The 17,689-nt window shown below is 36.5% G+C and overlaps 1 protein-coding gene across 8 annotated transcripts in view; it reads right to left on the bottom strand.

Annotated features, from left to right (window-relative positions):
* Positions 1-17,689, bottom strand: part of arhgef28a (Rho guanine nucleotide exchange factor 28a) — a 186,373-nt gene that overhangs the window by 56,534 nt on the left and 112,150 nt on the right. For 7 of the 8 annotated variants that reach the window (XM_088629163.1, XM_088629161.1, XM_088629165.1 and 4 more), the window contains one exon: positions 7,007-13,379. In XM_088629163.1, coding sequence (XP_088485289.1) covers positions 13,195-13,379 — 185 coding nt within the window. In that variant the 3' untranslated portion in view covers positions 7,007-13,194. Of the gene's footprint in view, positions 1-7,006; positions 13,380-17,689 lie in introns of those variants that run through there. The other variant, XR_015935911.1, reaches the window with a different exon arrangement.

The raw sequence follows: 17,689 nt of genomic DNA, 5'->3' as shown, positions 1-17,689 counted from the left end.
AAAAAAAGTATCTCGTTTATATGAGATAGTATTGCGTTTATACAAGAAAAGTATTGCATTTAAATGAGAAAATTATTGCGTTTTAATTTGTGAACAATGTTGCCTACTATATTAATATATTGCATTATACAGTATATGCAATAATATTGTCTCATGCAAAGTAGCATTGACTTTAACAACAGTAGAATATCGTCACACTCCTCTTTTTGGAAAAATAATCTAAAGGAGTGTGTGTTCTGTCTTTTGCATACATGAAGTACAACACTATATGTTTGATAGCAGGATTTCAGGTTCTGCTCTCAGGACTGATGAATATTTCTTGTCATGTCTGAACTCAAAACCTGCTACTGACATACATTTATGAGCACATCAGCTCATAATACAGTTTTAACAAACAATAAGCATTTTACCAGTAATACAAGAAAAACACCCACCATGCTTATCACCTTAACATGTTGCCATTATCAATATACTGTATAATGTGTAATTCCATCAGTATAAATTGCAATATACAGTATAACACACTTTGGTCTATACAGATACTGTACAGTAAACAAATAGATTACATGGTGGATGCTGCACATTGGTGGTGGTGGAGGGGAGTCCCCATTACCTGTAAAGCGCTTTGAGTGCAGTGTCCAGAAAAGCGCTATATAAGTGTAAGCAATTATTATTATTACATGCACTATATAAGGTGTTCAGGTAAATGTAAATAAACAATGTAGTGAAACAAAAGAGTCAGGAATCTAGGTTATTTGGGTATGCAAGGGGTGAATTCTACACATATTTAATCCTGAAACATGTTTATCTTTCCCTAAAGAGTGATGGGGAAGAGCATGGAGCCCATACAATGGTTATAACACTTAACATTTACATTATAAAGGTCTTAAAGTCCATTGACAAAAGGTATATTATTATTCTAGTATAACCGACACTAATAATTGCAAATAACAGCAGAACAGGAAACAGTTTTTAAAGTTGAGAAATTTGTAAAATCATACCTTTCACTAAGTTGAGTATTTCAGGAGTCTTAAGGCATTTTTTGCTAAGGATCTTTATCACCTTGATAATCTTGACATTTGTCAAATTAACATTTTATACTTTAAAGAATACTTCAAAACCTATATTCGGCCATTGTTTTAAATGAAAAGGTCTAAGTTCAATATACTATAGGAAATTGTCTTACTTATTCTATAGCATTTTTATTTGTTGAAAAGCTTCATCTTCAGATCTCAGGAATTACTGTAAACTTCTTTAAATGCTCCAAACCTTCATGACATTGGAAATTACAAGTAATTTTATTTTTAGAGTGGTCAGAAAAGTTTCTTGTTCACAATAGCACCATATTTAATTTAATTTGTTTAATTCAAGAAATAGTCAAAAGTAATTCAATTATAGAAGGAGATGCCAAACCATACACTGAAAGGGTTTCATCTGAAATATGCACCCTCAAGTGGACAAAAGCAATTAGCCAATTACAGGTAGATGGTTTTAGAAAAAATGTTATCAGGATCATTGTTTTATTAATGTCCATGATCGCTAGTACAAACAGTTACTAGAAAAGTAGATATCTATTGTGTAGCCCACTTCCAAAACCAAGTTTTTATTATTACATATGTATATTAATTAAATCTACACATACTGTCAGAAGACTTTCTAAACAGATCTTAACCCTTATTCTGCAATAGAGTGGAAAAGTACAATAGTAGGTTTAGGTTTTGAAAATTATACATACTGTAAGATTTCTACTTTTGTGAATATTGTGACTTTTGTGAACATTGTCAGCATGCCATGTTCATATTAAGCCAAGGAACCTGGTTTAAATTCTGTTTTAAAAGAAATTACTTCTAAATCACAACATGCACTTAGAAATCCAGAACTCCAACCTCTTTAAACTACAGTATTTTGGTTCATAAGTAAAACATCGAAAATGTTTGGATAAAAGTCTGCATGAAAATGTGGACTTCAATATCATTCATTGTTTTGTTGTTGTTGTTGTTCTTGTTCATCGCTCTGAGAAAACAATAAATTCACTAGGAATGATTCCCAAGATTAAAGAGTGATGAAAGTATCATGGAGTGGATATTGGCTTAACCCGCTTGGCTGAGGGCCGACCTCCTGGCCATAGGACGAGAAGGCCAGGACCCCCACGCAGGGTAACCAAGGGGTCACTGCAGAGGTGGAGTTGGGGTGGGGGTGGGATGTGAAAGTTGCACGCAAGGGAGAGTAGGAAATCACATTGGTATTTATAGCGTTTGGTGGAGGAAGGATGACGAGAGCAATTACTAATTACTGACAGCTGAGTACGACTGAGCGTGGTCGTTGTCATCCCTTCCAAACGTTCGTTATAAACTCCATTGAAAGGAAGCCATATGAGGCCAGAAATCAATGCAAATCTTCAGGCAAGTTAGGGGCAGGGCAGAAATGAGTCTACAATGGTTACAAAAAATAAATATCAAGTTAAGCTGTCCGTCAGCATAGAAAGTGATGTCAGTCATGATTACTCATGACTCGTTTTTTTCTAAGAGCTTACTGTATCCATGAGCTTTTGGACTTTTTTTGGACTCAGAAATTGTACAAAAGCATTTCTCTCTTTAAAACAACAGGCTTGTTTACATTACATTGCATCTGCTTTTCTTATTTTCCACTGGGGCATGTTTGTACTTGTACAAATCTACCACTTTATTTCACAAGAAAACAATTGAAGAAAACAGAATGAAGCTTCAGAAAAGAACAATAGAGCCCCAAAAGAGTGAGTCTCATCTGAAGAAATGCTTAAAACCAGAACTGTAAATCCCAGGAAATGAAGCATGGCTTGGGAAACGATATAGGGACTTGACTAGTTAACTATTAATTTGTTTGACCCACAGTGATAAGTAAAGTGTCAAAGGACTGAACACAAAAACAAAACATCAGAGGATAGCATGGGTGTTTGTTTAAACCCAGACTTGTGATTTTCAAATACACGCAGGAATGATCTCCTTGAAGTGTTGCCAACAAAACAAAGAGAAGAAGTACCTGGACCTGTCTGCAAAAAACCCTCCACAACCCATAGGCTTATATCCTGAATATTTGCCTATGGTATGAGGATATACTTTATTTTTAATGTGCTTAGACAACAGGTTTTTGACTTTCTCTTGTTAAAAAAAACTGTATTTAAACAATAAGTAGAACGCCACACCTAGTCCGACTGTCAGAAAGATCAAAATATAATAAACAAATCCATATTTGGAGATGAAAAGAAATCTTGCTTTGCAGAACAATTGATTGAAACACTCGCTATAAATGGAACCCAAAGGCCATCATTCAGGTTCAGTAAGGTGGTCAATTCCTCACATAATTGTCAATTTTCAGACCAGCACTTGGAGATTTACTTGGGTCACTCCAATCATCACAGGGGCTTAGGGTATCATCAGCTTCAGGTTCAGATTTGGTTTTTCTTCTCTTTCTAAAAATACTTTCTTAAAAAATGCTTGTTCCTTACTTGAGATCAAAAGAATGGTTGCAAATAAATAGATAAAGCAAATCAGACCATCAACCTTGTATTTTTTCAATAGCTACAGTAATTGACCCACGAATTTTGTCCGACCTGATTTCAGTTTCAATGGCTGGCAGCTTGTTCTATATTCTTATGAACTTTCGGGCAAATAAATGCCCCCTGTTCTTGTTTTCGATGCATGGTAGCACGGTGGTTTGCACTGCTTCCTTGGGCTCTGGGCTCAAATCTGGATCTGGGTGCTATTGGCATGGAGTTTGTAGGTTTTTGCCATTTGTGTTGGTTTCCTGTGAGTGCTCTCACAGTAATTGGCGGTGGGTTAATTGGCTTCTGGGAAAATTGGGCCTGGTGTGAGAGTACTGTATGTGTGTACTTTTGGAAGTGCTCATTAATGGAGGCATGGCGCCCTTGTCGTGTTGTATCCAGCCTTGTGCCTGTTGCTTGCCGGGATAGGCTCCAACTACCTTACAGTTCCATGCATGATATTTATACAGTACATAGCAAGAAGGAAGCAGGCAGGATTAGGTTTTGACCACCTACCAAATGTTTGGTTAAAGGTCCATCAGGTGAAGTAACTCCCCTGTCTCTACCTAAACTGACATGTGTTGGGGCTACAGGAATACAATGGATATCCTTCATGTCCTAGGTGGGTACAACACATAAACAGTGGATGAAGTTCTTTGAAAGCCTTTGATATGAAAAATGCTATATAAATGCAAGGAATTATCACTATACAACCCATCAGAAGTGCCACAATATCTCAAGGCCTATGAAATGTCCTTTCCTTGAACAACAGTGTTCACCACATATTTAAATCTCTACATGCCTGGAACTAGCAGGATAAAATTAAAATTATTTTACTGTATATTAAAGTGAGTTACAGTATACGGTATGGGAATTAGTAATTTGATAATGTCCATTTTCTCAAAAGTGTGAATAACTGAGGTGCCTAGTAAAAAAATGGTAGGCATAGACATGCAATGGCATTAATATTTAAAAATGAGATATGAATAATATCATAATAGGAATAATACACAGTAAAAATAGGAATAATATAATAATAAACTATTTTATTCCTTTCATGATCAGACACAATGAAGACTTGTAGTCTTGTACTTAGTACTTAGAATATACAATTGGTGCTTGCTTTGGGCTGATGCTTTATTTAATTGTGGTTTTAGTTGTGCTCTGTGAAATAAAATAGCAGTGCTATTTGTCTGTGTTTGAGGCATTTATTTCTGGTCATTGATCAATCTTAAATATGGAGTTTTGTAAACAATTGCCTCCATTCTGATTCCATACAGATTACGGCATTTGTACCACCCACCTCAAAATAAACAGTGAAGTCAGCCCTGTCTGCAGGGTTGTTGATAGAAAAGACATTGCCCTTAGCTTCTGCTGAGCCAGTAGGGTAAATAAATGATTTCATAGCAGTCCCCACAAGGCAGCTGGATTTAGTAGCATAAAGGTTGTTTATCGTTAAATACTCATTATGCAAACATTGCTTTACAAAAAAGGGTAATGAATAAATGAAAAAGTGCTCCTGGGAGAGATTCATCATCTAGGGAAGTGTTTAGCCCATGATCATAATGTCAGAAGTGTCTGCAACAGTTTTTCACATTGAGGCAAAACCAATAGCCTATGGTTTCTAGCATAAATATTCCACTGCTCATTTGAGCTCCTTTAAAGATTTTGTATTTTCATGCTCTGCTTGGTGATGGTGCTACCATAATTAAAGTGGGTCTTTCTAATAACATGTATCTCCTAATAGGCTTTTGTAATTATGAGAGAAATAATTCTTCATAACATTACATTTCTGGAAAACCTTTGAAGCAGTGAAGTTAAACAGTGCTCAGTGCTGGGATCACTGGTTCCTCGTATATACAGTACAGTACAGGATATATGATATTGATGAAGGTGTCAGTAACAGATTAAGGAATGATGATACAAGTCTGGGGGAACATCGGATAATCAAGATACAGCTACTGTACGTCAGCTACTGTACTGTACAGCTACTGTACTGTACGTCAAGATACAGCTACTGTAGTCAATAAAAGAATATAAGTATGGTTTGGAAAAGTAGACAGTTATGTGGCAAATCAAATTTAACTAAAGCAAAATTTCAAATTATATATGGATAGGTGTCTAAAACCTCACAATGCCATCTGAGGTGTGGAATTAAAAAGCACACAGTGAAGAAAGGTTCTTGGCTTCTAGGTAATGCAAAGAAGCAAATTAAAAGTTTGCTTTTAAGAATTAAGAATGTTTGGCTACAAACGAAAGAGTGGAGAATTGGAGAACAAGAGAGGTTATGTTGAAACTGTACAGGTGACTCAACACCTGTCCTGGAGGATCAATGTGTCTGCAGTTTTTCAAGGTCTCTTTAAAGCAGCAGCACCTGAAGAAAAAGGAGTAAGTTGGTAAATTGGTTGACTTATGTCAAGAACGAGCTGATGTAAAAGGAAAATCAATTTTTAAAGGGTAACACAGCTGCCAAGGCTCTAGTGACTAATGATTAAGTATTCAATTGTAAAATGTAGCATTTTTAAAGTTCATGAACTGTGGGACTAAAATATGCATGTGTCACAGACTGATCACAAACTTACTTAGTTGTATATTGTCCTTTACAATATTTTGGTCTAGCTACTGTTAGTATGTACTAATGTGAATAGGTGCCCTGTTGCCCTTTAGTTAATAGTTTGCTGGAACTTTAGTGGATAATTGCAGATCAAAACTGCTCTTTTCCAAACCCCCACAGAATCTCAGATGTAATTTGACCTTTTTAGATTATTTTTTCACACCTAATCTGTCATGCATTTGACTGTAATGATGTTCTGTATTTCCTGTTTTGAGGCCACATGTTTTATTTTGCCAGTTCTATCTTTGAGCCACAAGCACAGCATAGTTTAGCATGTGTAGCATTTTTACAAAGGCTGGAATCCAGACATAAATCTCCTAGAAGCATAAACTCTGTTGTTTATAAGAAATGCAGAAAAAAGCCCAAGAAACTGACAAAGCGATGCTGATTCTTACATATACAGTACATGGATCATTTTGAAATACTAATACTAAAAGTAAGAATAGTCATAATAATATTAAGTACAAATAAAGGTTGATTTGTTGTTGGAAAGTAGAAAGAACAGACACAACTTTTTGGCTGTTAAGGAGTTTCAGGTGTGAAGCTGAAGAATAATGAAGCAGCCTGAATAATGTGAAGAAAATGGACAATTATTTAATGCAGTAAACTTAATTTTACTAATTATGTATGCACATAATTCAAATGGATGAAAACAATTACATATTTTATCTTAAGAGAAAAAGTAGTTCTTCCTATATATGAAAAACAATCCAGGCAGCACACCTTCAAATTAATGAAACCATGAGTGCTGACATTTGAAAAGGGTTTCCATGTCAGCCTCATCCTTGCAGAAAGACTGATTTGTATGCTGCAGTGCATGTCACACTGTCATACACCTTAATTACAAAACACAAAGTACACAAAGCCCACACTTCAACATCTGTTCAGATTTTATTAAGCTTGCCTTCTCAGTCTGTCACCATGGCAACAGCAGAATGCAAGACCTTTATGTATATGTGTGCCCACGAAATCCTGCCATTACAGTATATCATGTGCAAATTGACTACACCTCCATTTCAGACACAGCAAAGTCTTGCTGCTGACTGTTAATTCACAGTGCTTACAACTGAACATAACAAAAAGTATATTTCATTTGATGTAAAGTGATCTTTTTTTTACAGATGCAGCACTGGAAAAGTCAGAAACAGTAGCTGGACAAAAATACTAACTTCTCATAACCATTGCAATGTGACATTAAGGTCACCATAAAAACAAATTCATTGGTGAATATTCCAGAAACCTGGCTGAAACTTCCTTAAGGGATTCTGAGCACAGAAATATGCTGCTTTGGTTACCTGACTTACAGATCTTTAGTGGCATTGAGAGAAGGAAACAACTGCAGAGAAGAAAATATTTTTTATCTTTTGCTTTTTAAATGTTCCACCTTTCACACTAAAGCAATTATATGGAGCTATACAGGTTTCAGTGCCTTAGCCCTGAATACCTTAGCCTGAGGCTCAGCATATGAAAACAGGGATGTTTTGTTTAAAGACGAGAACTCTGACCAGGGTAATAAAATAAGATCCTTTGACAAAATGAAATTAATCAGTGTGTGATTGTAACATTTCATTTCTCTTTCTGCCCTATTCAGTATCATCACAATTCCATTGAAACACATGTGAATCCTCATGTACTGTGTACAGTGTACCTTTAGATTCAAAGAAAATAATTTCTTTGGGTGCTAATCACATTTAATAAGGCTTTATAAGGATTTTTTTAAAGATCAAAACAGGCACATACATTCTGATCTGATTTCCCACCATTTTTAAACCCAAAGTGAAGCACTGTGCTCACTGCACCACTAAGAAATTCATAGAGACAGTTTGGTTGTCCTTTAAGAGTCTTCTTGCCTTACTAATACAAACACTGTGAGTTTCTTGTATGTGCTGCTTTTGGTAAAAAAATGATTCTGTCTACCTTCAGGTAATCAATATTATACAAAAAAAAGTTGTTTTGAAAAAAACATCAAAACAAAAGGATGTCCTAAAAGAACTTAAAAAATACATATAAATACACAAAATGATCCTTTTTGAAAGCTTTATATAACTTTATGGTACAGTTCAATACATATTTCTGACTAATTTGCTAACATGGACATGTATCATAGGGCCTTAGTACAAGACAATGAATACAAAAAACAATGAAAGGGGTACATTTTGACACATTCATTATGTAGCACACAAGAAAAAAGCAATAAATAATACCAATATATTTTGTAAAACATAACGGACATAGATGGTTTTGAAAAAGCTACATTATTTTCTTCACTTCACTATGACTGTACATTACCATTACAATTTGTAAGATTCATAATGACATAAGTAGTTCTGATAAACAAGAAAATATACAGTGACATTTGGTTTATAACAAGCCTTTTTTATTCTTTCATGTTTTTGTTTTTCAGTGCACAAGGCTGCAGTCAAACGCATATAGTTTTTCTTTGTGCACAATTAGTCCTCTTCTATAATTACATACACTTACTGTGAAGTTTGCACACAAAAAATAAATAAATAACACATTTTGGACACTATATTCCTAAAACCTATAGTTCAGTTGAATGCAAGTGCACATAATATTTCAGAAAAGCAATATCCCAATAAAACAAAAATAGTTTTAGTCCATTTTCTGAACTCCAAATGGCTAAGATGCTCAGTATTACATTTTTATTCTTGTATTAATCTGAGTAAAGGGTGGCAGGTTAAGTCCTTTAAGTAGTTGGTTAAATCTCAGGACTCATAACTAATGAGTTGTAGGTTCAAGTCCCTGCTGCAGATACTGCTTTTGTACAGTATCTTGAGCGAGGCACTTTAACCCAGTTACTCCAGTCCACTTTGAATAAATGAAGACCAGCATATCTGGGAGTAGATCCTGTGATGGACTGGCTTAGTGCCACAGAAACCAGGATACGTTCTGAGTCGATGTGACTCAGTTATGGAAATGACCCATGGATTTGAGAGTGGCTTTATGAAGCTATAGAATTCTGTGAACAGCAGGATATGATGTACTGTAAATACACCTTAAAATGTGGTACAGTACATTACATAGCAATCTGAACAGCTATACTATTTTGAAATGTTATCATAAGCAATCAGCATTCTGAAAACTACTAAGCTCACTTGCTAGATTTATAGCTTTGCATTTGTTTACATTTGTCACAATTTGACTCTTTATGAATGAAAGAATGTTGAGGTCTTAACAGTGGACTGCTAAACCTACTGTAGAATTACTGAAACATCAGCTATTTCTCAGAAAACGTGGATGTTGCATTTATTTATCAAGTGCTTCCAAGTGGCATAATTCATCCCTTTTGCTATTTATTTATAGGTCCTACTGTAATTATATCACAATAGCCCTGGATCAAGAAACACCAATTGAATTTGGCTTTGTATCATAAATAATACGGCCGTCATCTTTTCCATTCCTCATTCTGACAAGTGTGATTCAAGAGAAGCTGCCAGTCACAATCAAGAGCTGGAGGAGCATTTCCAGAGCAATGCACTTAAATGAAGTGAGATTGCCAGAAGAAGGTGCTAGACACCAATGTAAAAGCTCGTTACTTCAGACGGTTATTATAGATTTCAATCATCTTTGGAGGATAATTTTGTGTCAATGCGATGGTAAGATTTTTAAAATAAATTTGAGAGTTTGGGAGATGTGTGATCACCCTGCTTCACTGCTTTTACTCATTGTTTGCACTGCTAATATACATTAATTGAACTTTCCTGACATTAGAACTCTACTAGAAAATGTTACCATGTAAAAACACAGAGAAATTACTTCCAGAAAGAGTCAATTTTTGCAGTTTTCCAAGAAATGCATAATGAGATTGTCACACTCAAACATAACCAGAAAATAAACTTGGTAATAAAACACTGATGTAAACATTTGGTGAAACAATCATGCTGAAAAATCTTATAAAAGTAATCTTTCATGTGAGCTAAACTGACAGGGTACAATAATTGGCACTGCATCCAATACTTGATTGTTCTTAGAAGATAACAGTATTTTCAGAATTTCTCAGTCTTAGTCTATATTCAATTACAAGTTACAGCACTAGTGCCAAGAATTCATTTTGTGCTGTTCATTTCGCTATTTGCATTTTTAAATCATGACAACATTAATGGTCAAACCAATAGATGGCTGGAGCAATTCATAATAAAAAAAACATTTCCTGCGTGGAATTGTGGAGAATTTTATCAAAGGCATTATAATTTTCAGGCTTTTCATATCATTTTTTTAATATGACCACAATGTAATCTGGTGTATAATAGTTAGAACTTATATTCTTCAAATTGCAAATAGCATGTTCAGAGTTAAGTCCCAAAGGGAATACAAATGAATCCTCTGACAGTGTACAAATAACAAAAAAGAAGACAAATATTTGAAAATAACAACCTTAAAATGAAACTGATAATGTGGTGTTATACACCGTTTTTTGCGCAGTTCTCAGGTCCCTGTTTGAAGAACCAGACTTAACCAATTTATTCATTATTAATGCATTTCTTCAACTCCATCAATTTTATAAATAGAACCTGTCTGATGCATGGCTGCATGTGGCATTTCCCACCCCCCACCCCCATCCAAGACAATCAAGCGACAAACCAGTTTCTGTGCTATCAGGCATTTTTCCAGATTTCTCTGCTCTGATCATTTGTAACAGCCATTATAAATAGTGCGCGGGAATTGAGCAACCTGATTCTGTCACAAGAGGTGGCAAGCTTCAATTCTTGAATCTCAGAACTTAAAACAAGACGTATAAAAAGAAAATAAAAGGCTGTGCAGTAATAGCAGCTATGGAGAGATGATGGTAAGCAAAACGGATAGGCTATTTGAAAAACTAGTAGGAGAGCCAGACACCTGCTAGGGGAAAGGGCTGTCTCGGATGAAATAATGAAGTACGCAATTGTAGCTACTCGTGTTCTGCGACACCCGAATAAAAGGTAGAAGTACGTGCTGACAGGTTTGACAGCCAAGCTCTTCTGGCATAAAATGCTGTGTGAACCACAGAGCAAACGGTACCTAATAATTCTTACCACGAGCACAAGCAGAAAGGAGAGCATTTGAGGTTAAATATTTTTAAGTAGCTATTTTGAATATGAAGGCACAGTGTTGCACTCCAAACAAAGGACTCAATTTGAAGGTTTATGCATGACCCAAGGCACGTTTTTTTGCTCATTAAAGCACTAAAATACATGAACAGAAAAGATGATACAGATGGATATGAAATACACAGATGTTATGTACAGTGGTGTGAAAAAGTGTTTGCCCCCTTCCTGATTTCTTACTTTTTTGCATGTTTGTCACACTGAAATGTTTCAGATCATCAAACAAATTGAAATATTAGACAAAGATAACACAAGTAAACACAAAATGCAGTGTTAAAATCAAGGTTTTTATTATTAAGGGAAAAAAAAAATCCAAACCTAAATGGCCCTGTGTGAAAAAGTGAATGCCCCCCCTGTTAAAACATAAATCAACTGTGGTTTATCACATCTTTGGAAAGCTGAGTTCAATTTCTCTAGCCACACCCAGGCCTGATTACTGCCACAACTGTTCTCAATCAAGAAATCACTTAAATAGGACCTGCCTGACAAAGTGAAGTAGACCAAAAGATCCTCAAAAGCTAGACATCATGCTGCGATCCAAACAAATTCAGGAACAAATGAGAAACAGAGTAATTCAGATGTATCAGTCTGGAAAAGGTTATAAAGCAATTTCTAAAGCTTTGGGACTCCAGCGAACCACAGTGAGAGCCATTATCCACAAATGGCGAAAACATGCAACAGTGGTGAACCTTCCCAGGAGTGGCCGGCTGACCAAAATTACCCCAAGAGCGCAGCGACGACTCATCCAAGACGGCACAAAAAAGGCCACAACAACATTCAAAGAACTGCAGGCTTCACTTGCCTCAGTTAAGGTCAGTGTTCATGACTCCACCATAAGAAAGAGACTAGGAAAAAATGGCCTGCATTGCACAGTTCCAAGACGAAAACCACTGCTGAGCAAAAAGAACATAAAGGCTCGTCTCAGTTTTGCCAGAAAACATCTTGATGATCCCCAAGACTTTTGGGAAAATACTCTGTGGACTGACCAGACAAAAGTTGAACTTTTTGGAAGGTGAGTGTCCCATTACATCTGGCGTAAAAGTAACACAGCATTTCAGAAAAGGAACATCATACCAACAGTAAAATATGGTGGTGGTAGTGTGATGGTCTGGGGTTGTTTTGCTGCTTCAGGACCTGGAAGACTTGCTGTGGTAAATGGAACCATGAATTCTGCTGTCTACCAAAAAATCCTGAAGGAGAATGTCCGGCCATCTGTTCGTGACCTCAAGATGAAGCGCACTTGGGTTCTGCAGCAGAACAATGATCCAAAACACACCAGCAAGTCCACCTCTGGATGGCTTAAGAAAAACAAAATGAAGACTTTGGAGTGGCCTAGTCAAAGTCCTGACCTGAATCCGATTGAGATGTTGTGGCATGACCTTAAAAAAGCGGTCAAGGCTCGAAAACCCTCCAATGTGGCTGAATTACAACAATTCTGCAAAGATGAGTGGGCCAAAATTCCTCCACAGCGCTATAAAAGACTCATTGCCAGTTATCGCAAACGCTTGATTGCAGTTGTTGCTGCTAAGGGTGGCCCAACCAGTTATTAGGTTTAGGGGGCAATGGTATTTTTCACACAGGGCCATGTAGGTTTGGATTTGTTTCCCCTTAATAATAAAAACCTTCATTTAAAAACTGCATTTTGTGTTAACTTGTGTTATCTTTGTCTAATATTTCAATTTGTTTGATGTTCAGTGTGACAAACATGCAAAAAAATAAGAAATCAGGAAGGGGGCAAACACTTTTTCACACCACTGTATGTGCTTGTACAGTTTAAGCACTAATAACAAGTACTGTATGTGCATACAGTATATAATACATATTCTAACCTGTATTTGTAATATATACACACAGGTATACATGAAACCCTCTTAACAGCTCTTTAATCTCTGAGTGTTTAAGTGAGAAAATATACAACACTTCCTTGAGGCCGAAGCACTGCTGTGCAGATTGACTCAGAGGTACACTATATTCTCTTCTCCATCATCTTCTCCATTCTCAGGTTCCAGAGAGATGTAGGTCTGTGGATTTGTCAGCAGATTGCCTGGAGGTGACTGTGAGTATCCATGATAGAAACTGGATCCACTCATCCCCTGTTCTGGAGGTGGTCTGTCAGTGCTATAATGATGTGTGTTGATATCTGTATTAAAACAAGGAGTAATATATTATTACGCAATATATTCATCACATTACTTTCAATAACCACTTATCCAATTCAGGGTCACAATGGCCCAGACCCGATCCTGGCTAATATAGGGTACAATATACGCCCTGGGCAGGACGTCAGTCCATCGCAAGGCACACACAGACACAAACATACACACACACTCATACCAATGAAGCCAATTAACCTAACAGCTTGTCTTTGGACTAGTGGAGGAAAACTGAGCAGTTGGATGAAACCCATGCAATCACAGGGAGAACTTACTGTACCATACAAACTCCATGCAGGTAGCACTCTAGAAACTGAACCTACAATAGGTCTCAGATGCTGCAAGACTTAATACATTTCATCCATTTATTTTCTAACTGTTTCTTCCATTTCACTGTTGCGGGGGAGAGACATGGCTTAGTAGCTTGTTTCAAAGTCCCGAACCCTTTGAATACAGATGTCTCATGTTCTTGGTATTAAATGTACTTTTATTCTTAGCCCTCTAAGTTCATGACTAATATAATTTAGTTCCTTTAGTCTGTCAGTGGAGGATATTACCTTAATCTTGGTATCATTGGTCCTTTAAGTATCTGGTTGTCCATCTCTGGACTGATTACAGAGCAACAATACATTTTCTGTAATGAGGTGACCAAGACTGTATGCAATACTCTAAGTCAGGCTTTACTGCATTATATAATTTTAATATACCACCTCTTGATTTCAAATTCTTTACTTTTATATACCTATATACTTTCTATACTTTTAACTACAGTATACTCTATATCCTAATATTTAGTTTGCCTTTTTAATTACTTCCCCTTTGGCCTAGAAAATGCATTAATGTGTCAAATTCACAGATAAGTTTTTTTTAAAGTAGTTTCTACTAGATCTGTGTTTCCTATTTTGTGTTTATAGTTTGTTTTTACTACCTTCACGCAAAACCCTTCAGGCAGGCTTTTCTGCAGTACATTGAATATAATTGAATATCATTTGCCTGGTGTTTTTCCAGTCTGAAATTTTATCTAAAACGTTTTTAATTTAATTTGCTTTGGTGTTCAATTATCCTCCAATTTTATTATTATCTGTAAACTTGTCTAGATTGCTAACTATACCAGAATGTAGATTAGTTATGTTAATTATGAAGAACAGTTGTCCTAGTACAGACACCTGTGAACCTACACAAATTAAATCACTTCCATGTGAGGATTCATCCCTTATCTGTAACGTCTGTTTTGTATGTGTTAAACAACTCTGGATCCAAATACTTTCCCCAGAAATTCTACCACCTGTAATTTGAGATTTAATCTTTTACAATACATCATATTATACATGCTGTATGTATCCTTTAATGTTGTTGCTCATTCTAATCACTCTAACAAGTTGATTCGGCAAGGCCCGCCTTTATGAAACCCATGTTGATTATTCTCTAGGAGCTTATTTACATATAGATGGTCTTCTAGTCGGGTCCTCTGGTTTTCTTTAATAATTGTTTCCATAACCTTATATGTAAAAGAATAATAGAACATGATCTATAATTAGTTGGTTCAGTAACCCTTCAGTTTTGTGTCTCTTTTTCAGATGCACACTACATTAACAACCCATGACAGGGATCTGGACTTAGGAAGATCTATTATACTTTATAATGCTTGAGAGTTAAATAAAGCAATACAGTAAATACAAGTTTAAGGATGACATACTGTATGTTTCTATGGAAACTGGTGTCCTCCTAGTCTGAATACAATTATTCTTACTGCTCTTTTCATTACAGAGGAGAACAAATGGAAGAACGCTTATCATATGCTATTGTGCAATGCCCCTTTGCACTTGATAAAACACTCTTGTTTCTCATCTTTTTCTTCCAAACACTCACTGTTGAGAATTGTTTTTCAAAATAAAACTATTTCTTTTAGTTGGCACAGTGGTTAATAATAATACAATAAACTTTATTTTATATAGCGCCTTTAAAGGTGGCTTCTTAAAGCGCTTTACAGAATGACAACAACAATAAATAAAAAGAATACACAAGATAAAACACAATTACAATATACAGTACAGAGGAGACTGTGGATGGTGGTACTTAGAAAAGTAGAAGCAGAGGGGTAAAGAATGGAACCAGTTAAGTAAAGGCTCTTCTAAAGAAGAAGGTTAGCTTTGCTGCCTTGCAGCACTGGGGCCCTGGGTTCATTTCATGGGGTGCTGTCTGTGGGGAGTTTGTACATTTTCCCCATGTTCATGTGAGTTTCCTCCGGTTCTCTAGTTGTCACCCACAGTCCAAAGACAAGGTTATTTTAATTGATAGGTTAATTGGTTTCTGGGAAAATTGGTCCTGGTGTGAGTTTGTGTGTTTGCCTCTATGTCTCTGTCTGTGTCTGCCCTGGGTCTGCCCTGCCTTTTGACCATTGCTTGATGTGATAGGATCCGGTTCCCCCATGACACTTTGGATACATGTGGCTCTTTGGATAAAACAGTGTGAAAATAAGCTAAGATAAGATCACTTTATTAGCCATATACAATCTCTTGCATTAGGAATTCATCTTTTTCGCATACCCCAGCTTGCTCTCCATGAGACACACAGACAGGGAGAGAAGCTTGGGGTCAGAGCGCAGGGTCAGCCATTGCACAGCACCTCTGGAGCCCAACAGAGTAGGATTCCTCTGCCGGCCACGGGATTTGAACCAGCAACCTTCCAGCCACAGAGCCACCGCTCCACCTTTATGGATGGATGGAATAATTTTTTCACATTAACTATGCATTAGCATGCCTTTTTCAACAATCTATTTTACTAGGTCAAAATATAAAGGCACAGCGTACCTAATATGTTAATGTTTGGCGTTAATGTGCCATAATGTCAAGGCTGACGAAACACCATCATTTGCAAGGAATGAACCAGGGAGTGGCTGCAAGGTTCAATTGGATGCGAGGAAAGGTATGTGCAGAGGGCATTCAGCAGGTGAGATATTTATGCATAAGAGAGAGGAAGTGTGAGATTACGATCTGACCCTAACTTCATTAGCATTTAAAGAGCAGAAAACATGTCAAGATGTTCTATTATACCATGCCAAACCACGTGTCTATGTGTGAAGGTTATCCTATGCTATTCAGAGCAGAAGCATGGCAGCCTTTCATGAACCACAAAATATACTGATCTTGAGACGTGTTACAAATGTTTTCAAGAAATGATTTAGCAGCTTAACCTAAGAAGTATAGCTACTGAAACTGCTGTGCTATTCCTAAAAATGTAAAAATAGTATTTTAAATTCACACTGGGGATAGAGAAACAGCATCACCGAACAGTTTTGTGTGGCAAGAGAAGACAAATCAAGCCTATGAGGGATTTTCACAGATCATTTCAGAGTAAAAATATGGCCCCAGATGAACCACAGCGGCAGCTAGCTCTACTCAAGAAAATAGATTGATAATTTTTAACATCTGCTGCTGACCTTTTATGAAGACTCCTAAGCTTTGTGTTTTGAATATTTGATATAGTGGATGCTTCCTGTCTACTGCATTACCTAATCACTTCTTTAGTTCTTTCACTTCATTTAAAAACGTTTTCTAATGTTCTTATATTTATAATTCACATGCAATATGTAATGTATTATGTATATCAGCTTCACCCAAACACTATCACATTCCTTTCCTGGTACTAATATAAATGGTAGCTGCAATTCAGCCCAATTAACAACTCTGCAGAGTGCAATATGGTTTGATGAAGCAGCTGCTCAACTAGATGAGAATTGATTCTGATACAAGTGGCAAAATAATGTTTTTCTTAGAAACTACTAACATAACCGGCTAATCCTTTTTTATTACAGGTCCGTCTAATAACTTACTCTCTAACTTATTCTCTTTTCAAATCCACACCGCTGAATTGCATGCATTGATGAGTGTTGGCCTATAAATTACTTAAGCACACTAATGTACTTCAGAAAGACTCTATCTTGCCAAATGAATGCTTTAAATACTGAAGGAAAAAACATTAACTAAACTCCTTTTTAGGATATAGTAGAAAAAACATACATGAACACACTCAAGACCTCAAGATGCAACACCAAATCTCTGGTTTGGCTTTCAGACATCAAGAGCTGACATAAATAAAGCACAGAATAGATCTGTCCATTTCCTGAATGCTTTATCCAATACAGGGCTATGGAGGAGCCAGAGCCTGTCCTGGCAAGCAACAGGCACAAGGCAGGATACACCGTGGAAAGGTTCCCATCCATTACAGAGCACACACAGATGTAAACATGCACACACTCACACTAGGGTCAATTTTGCCACAGGCTAATTAACTTCCC

The sequence above is a fragment of the Lepisosteus platostomus genome, chromosome 4 (genome assembly GCF_059453375.1).
Source record: "Lepisosteus platostomus isolate fLepPlt1 chromosome 4, fLepPlt1.hap1, whole genome shotgun sequence".
Taxonomy (NCBI): Eukaryota; Metazoa; Chordata; class Actinopteri; order Semionotiformes; family Lepisosteidae; genus Lepisosteus; species Lepisosteus platostomus.
The sequence above is the reverse complement of the archived record's forward strand: the minus strand, read 5'-3'. Positions and strand labels throughout refer to the sequence as shown.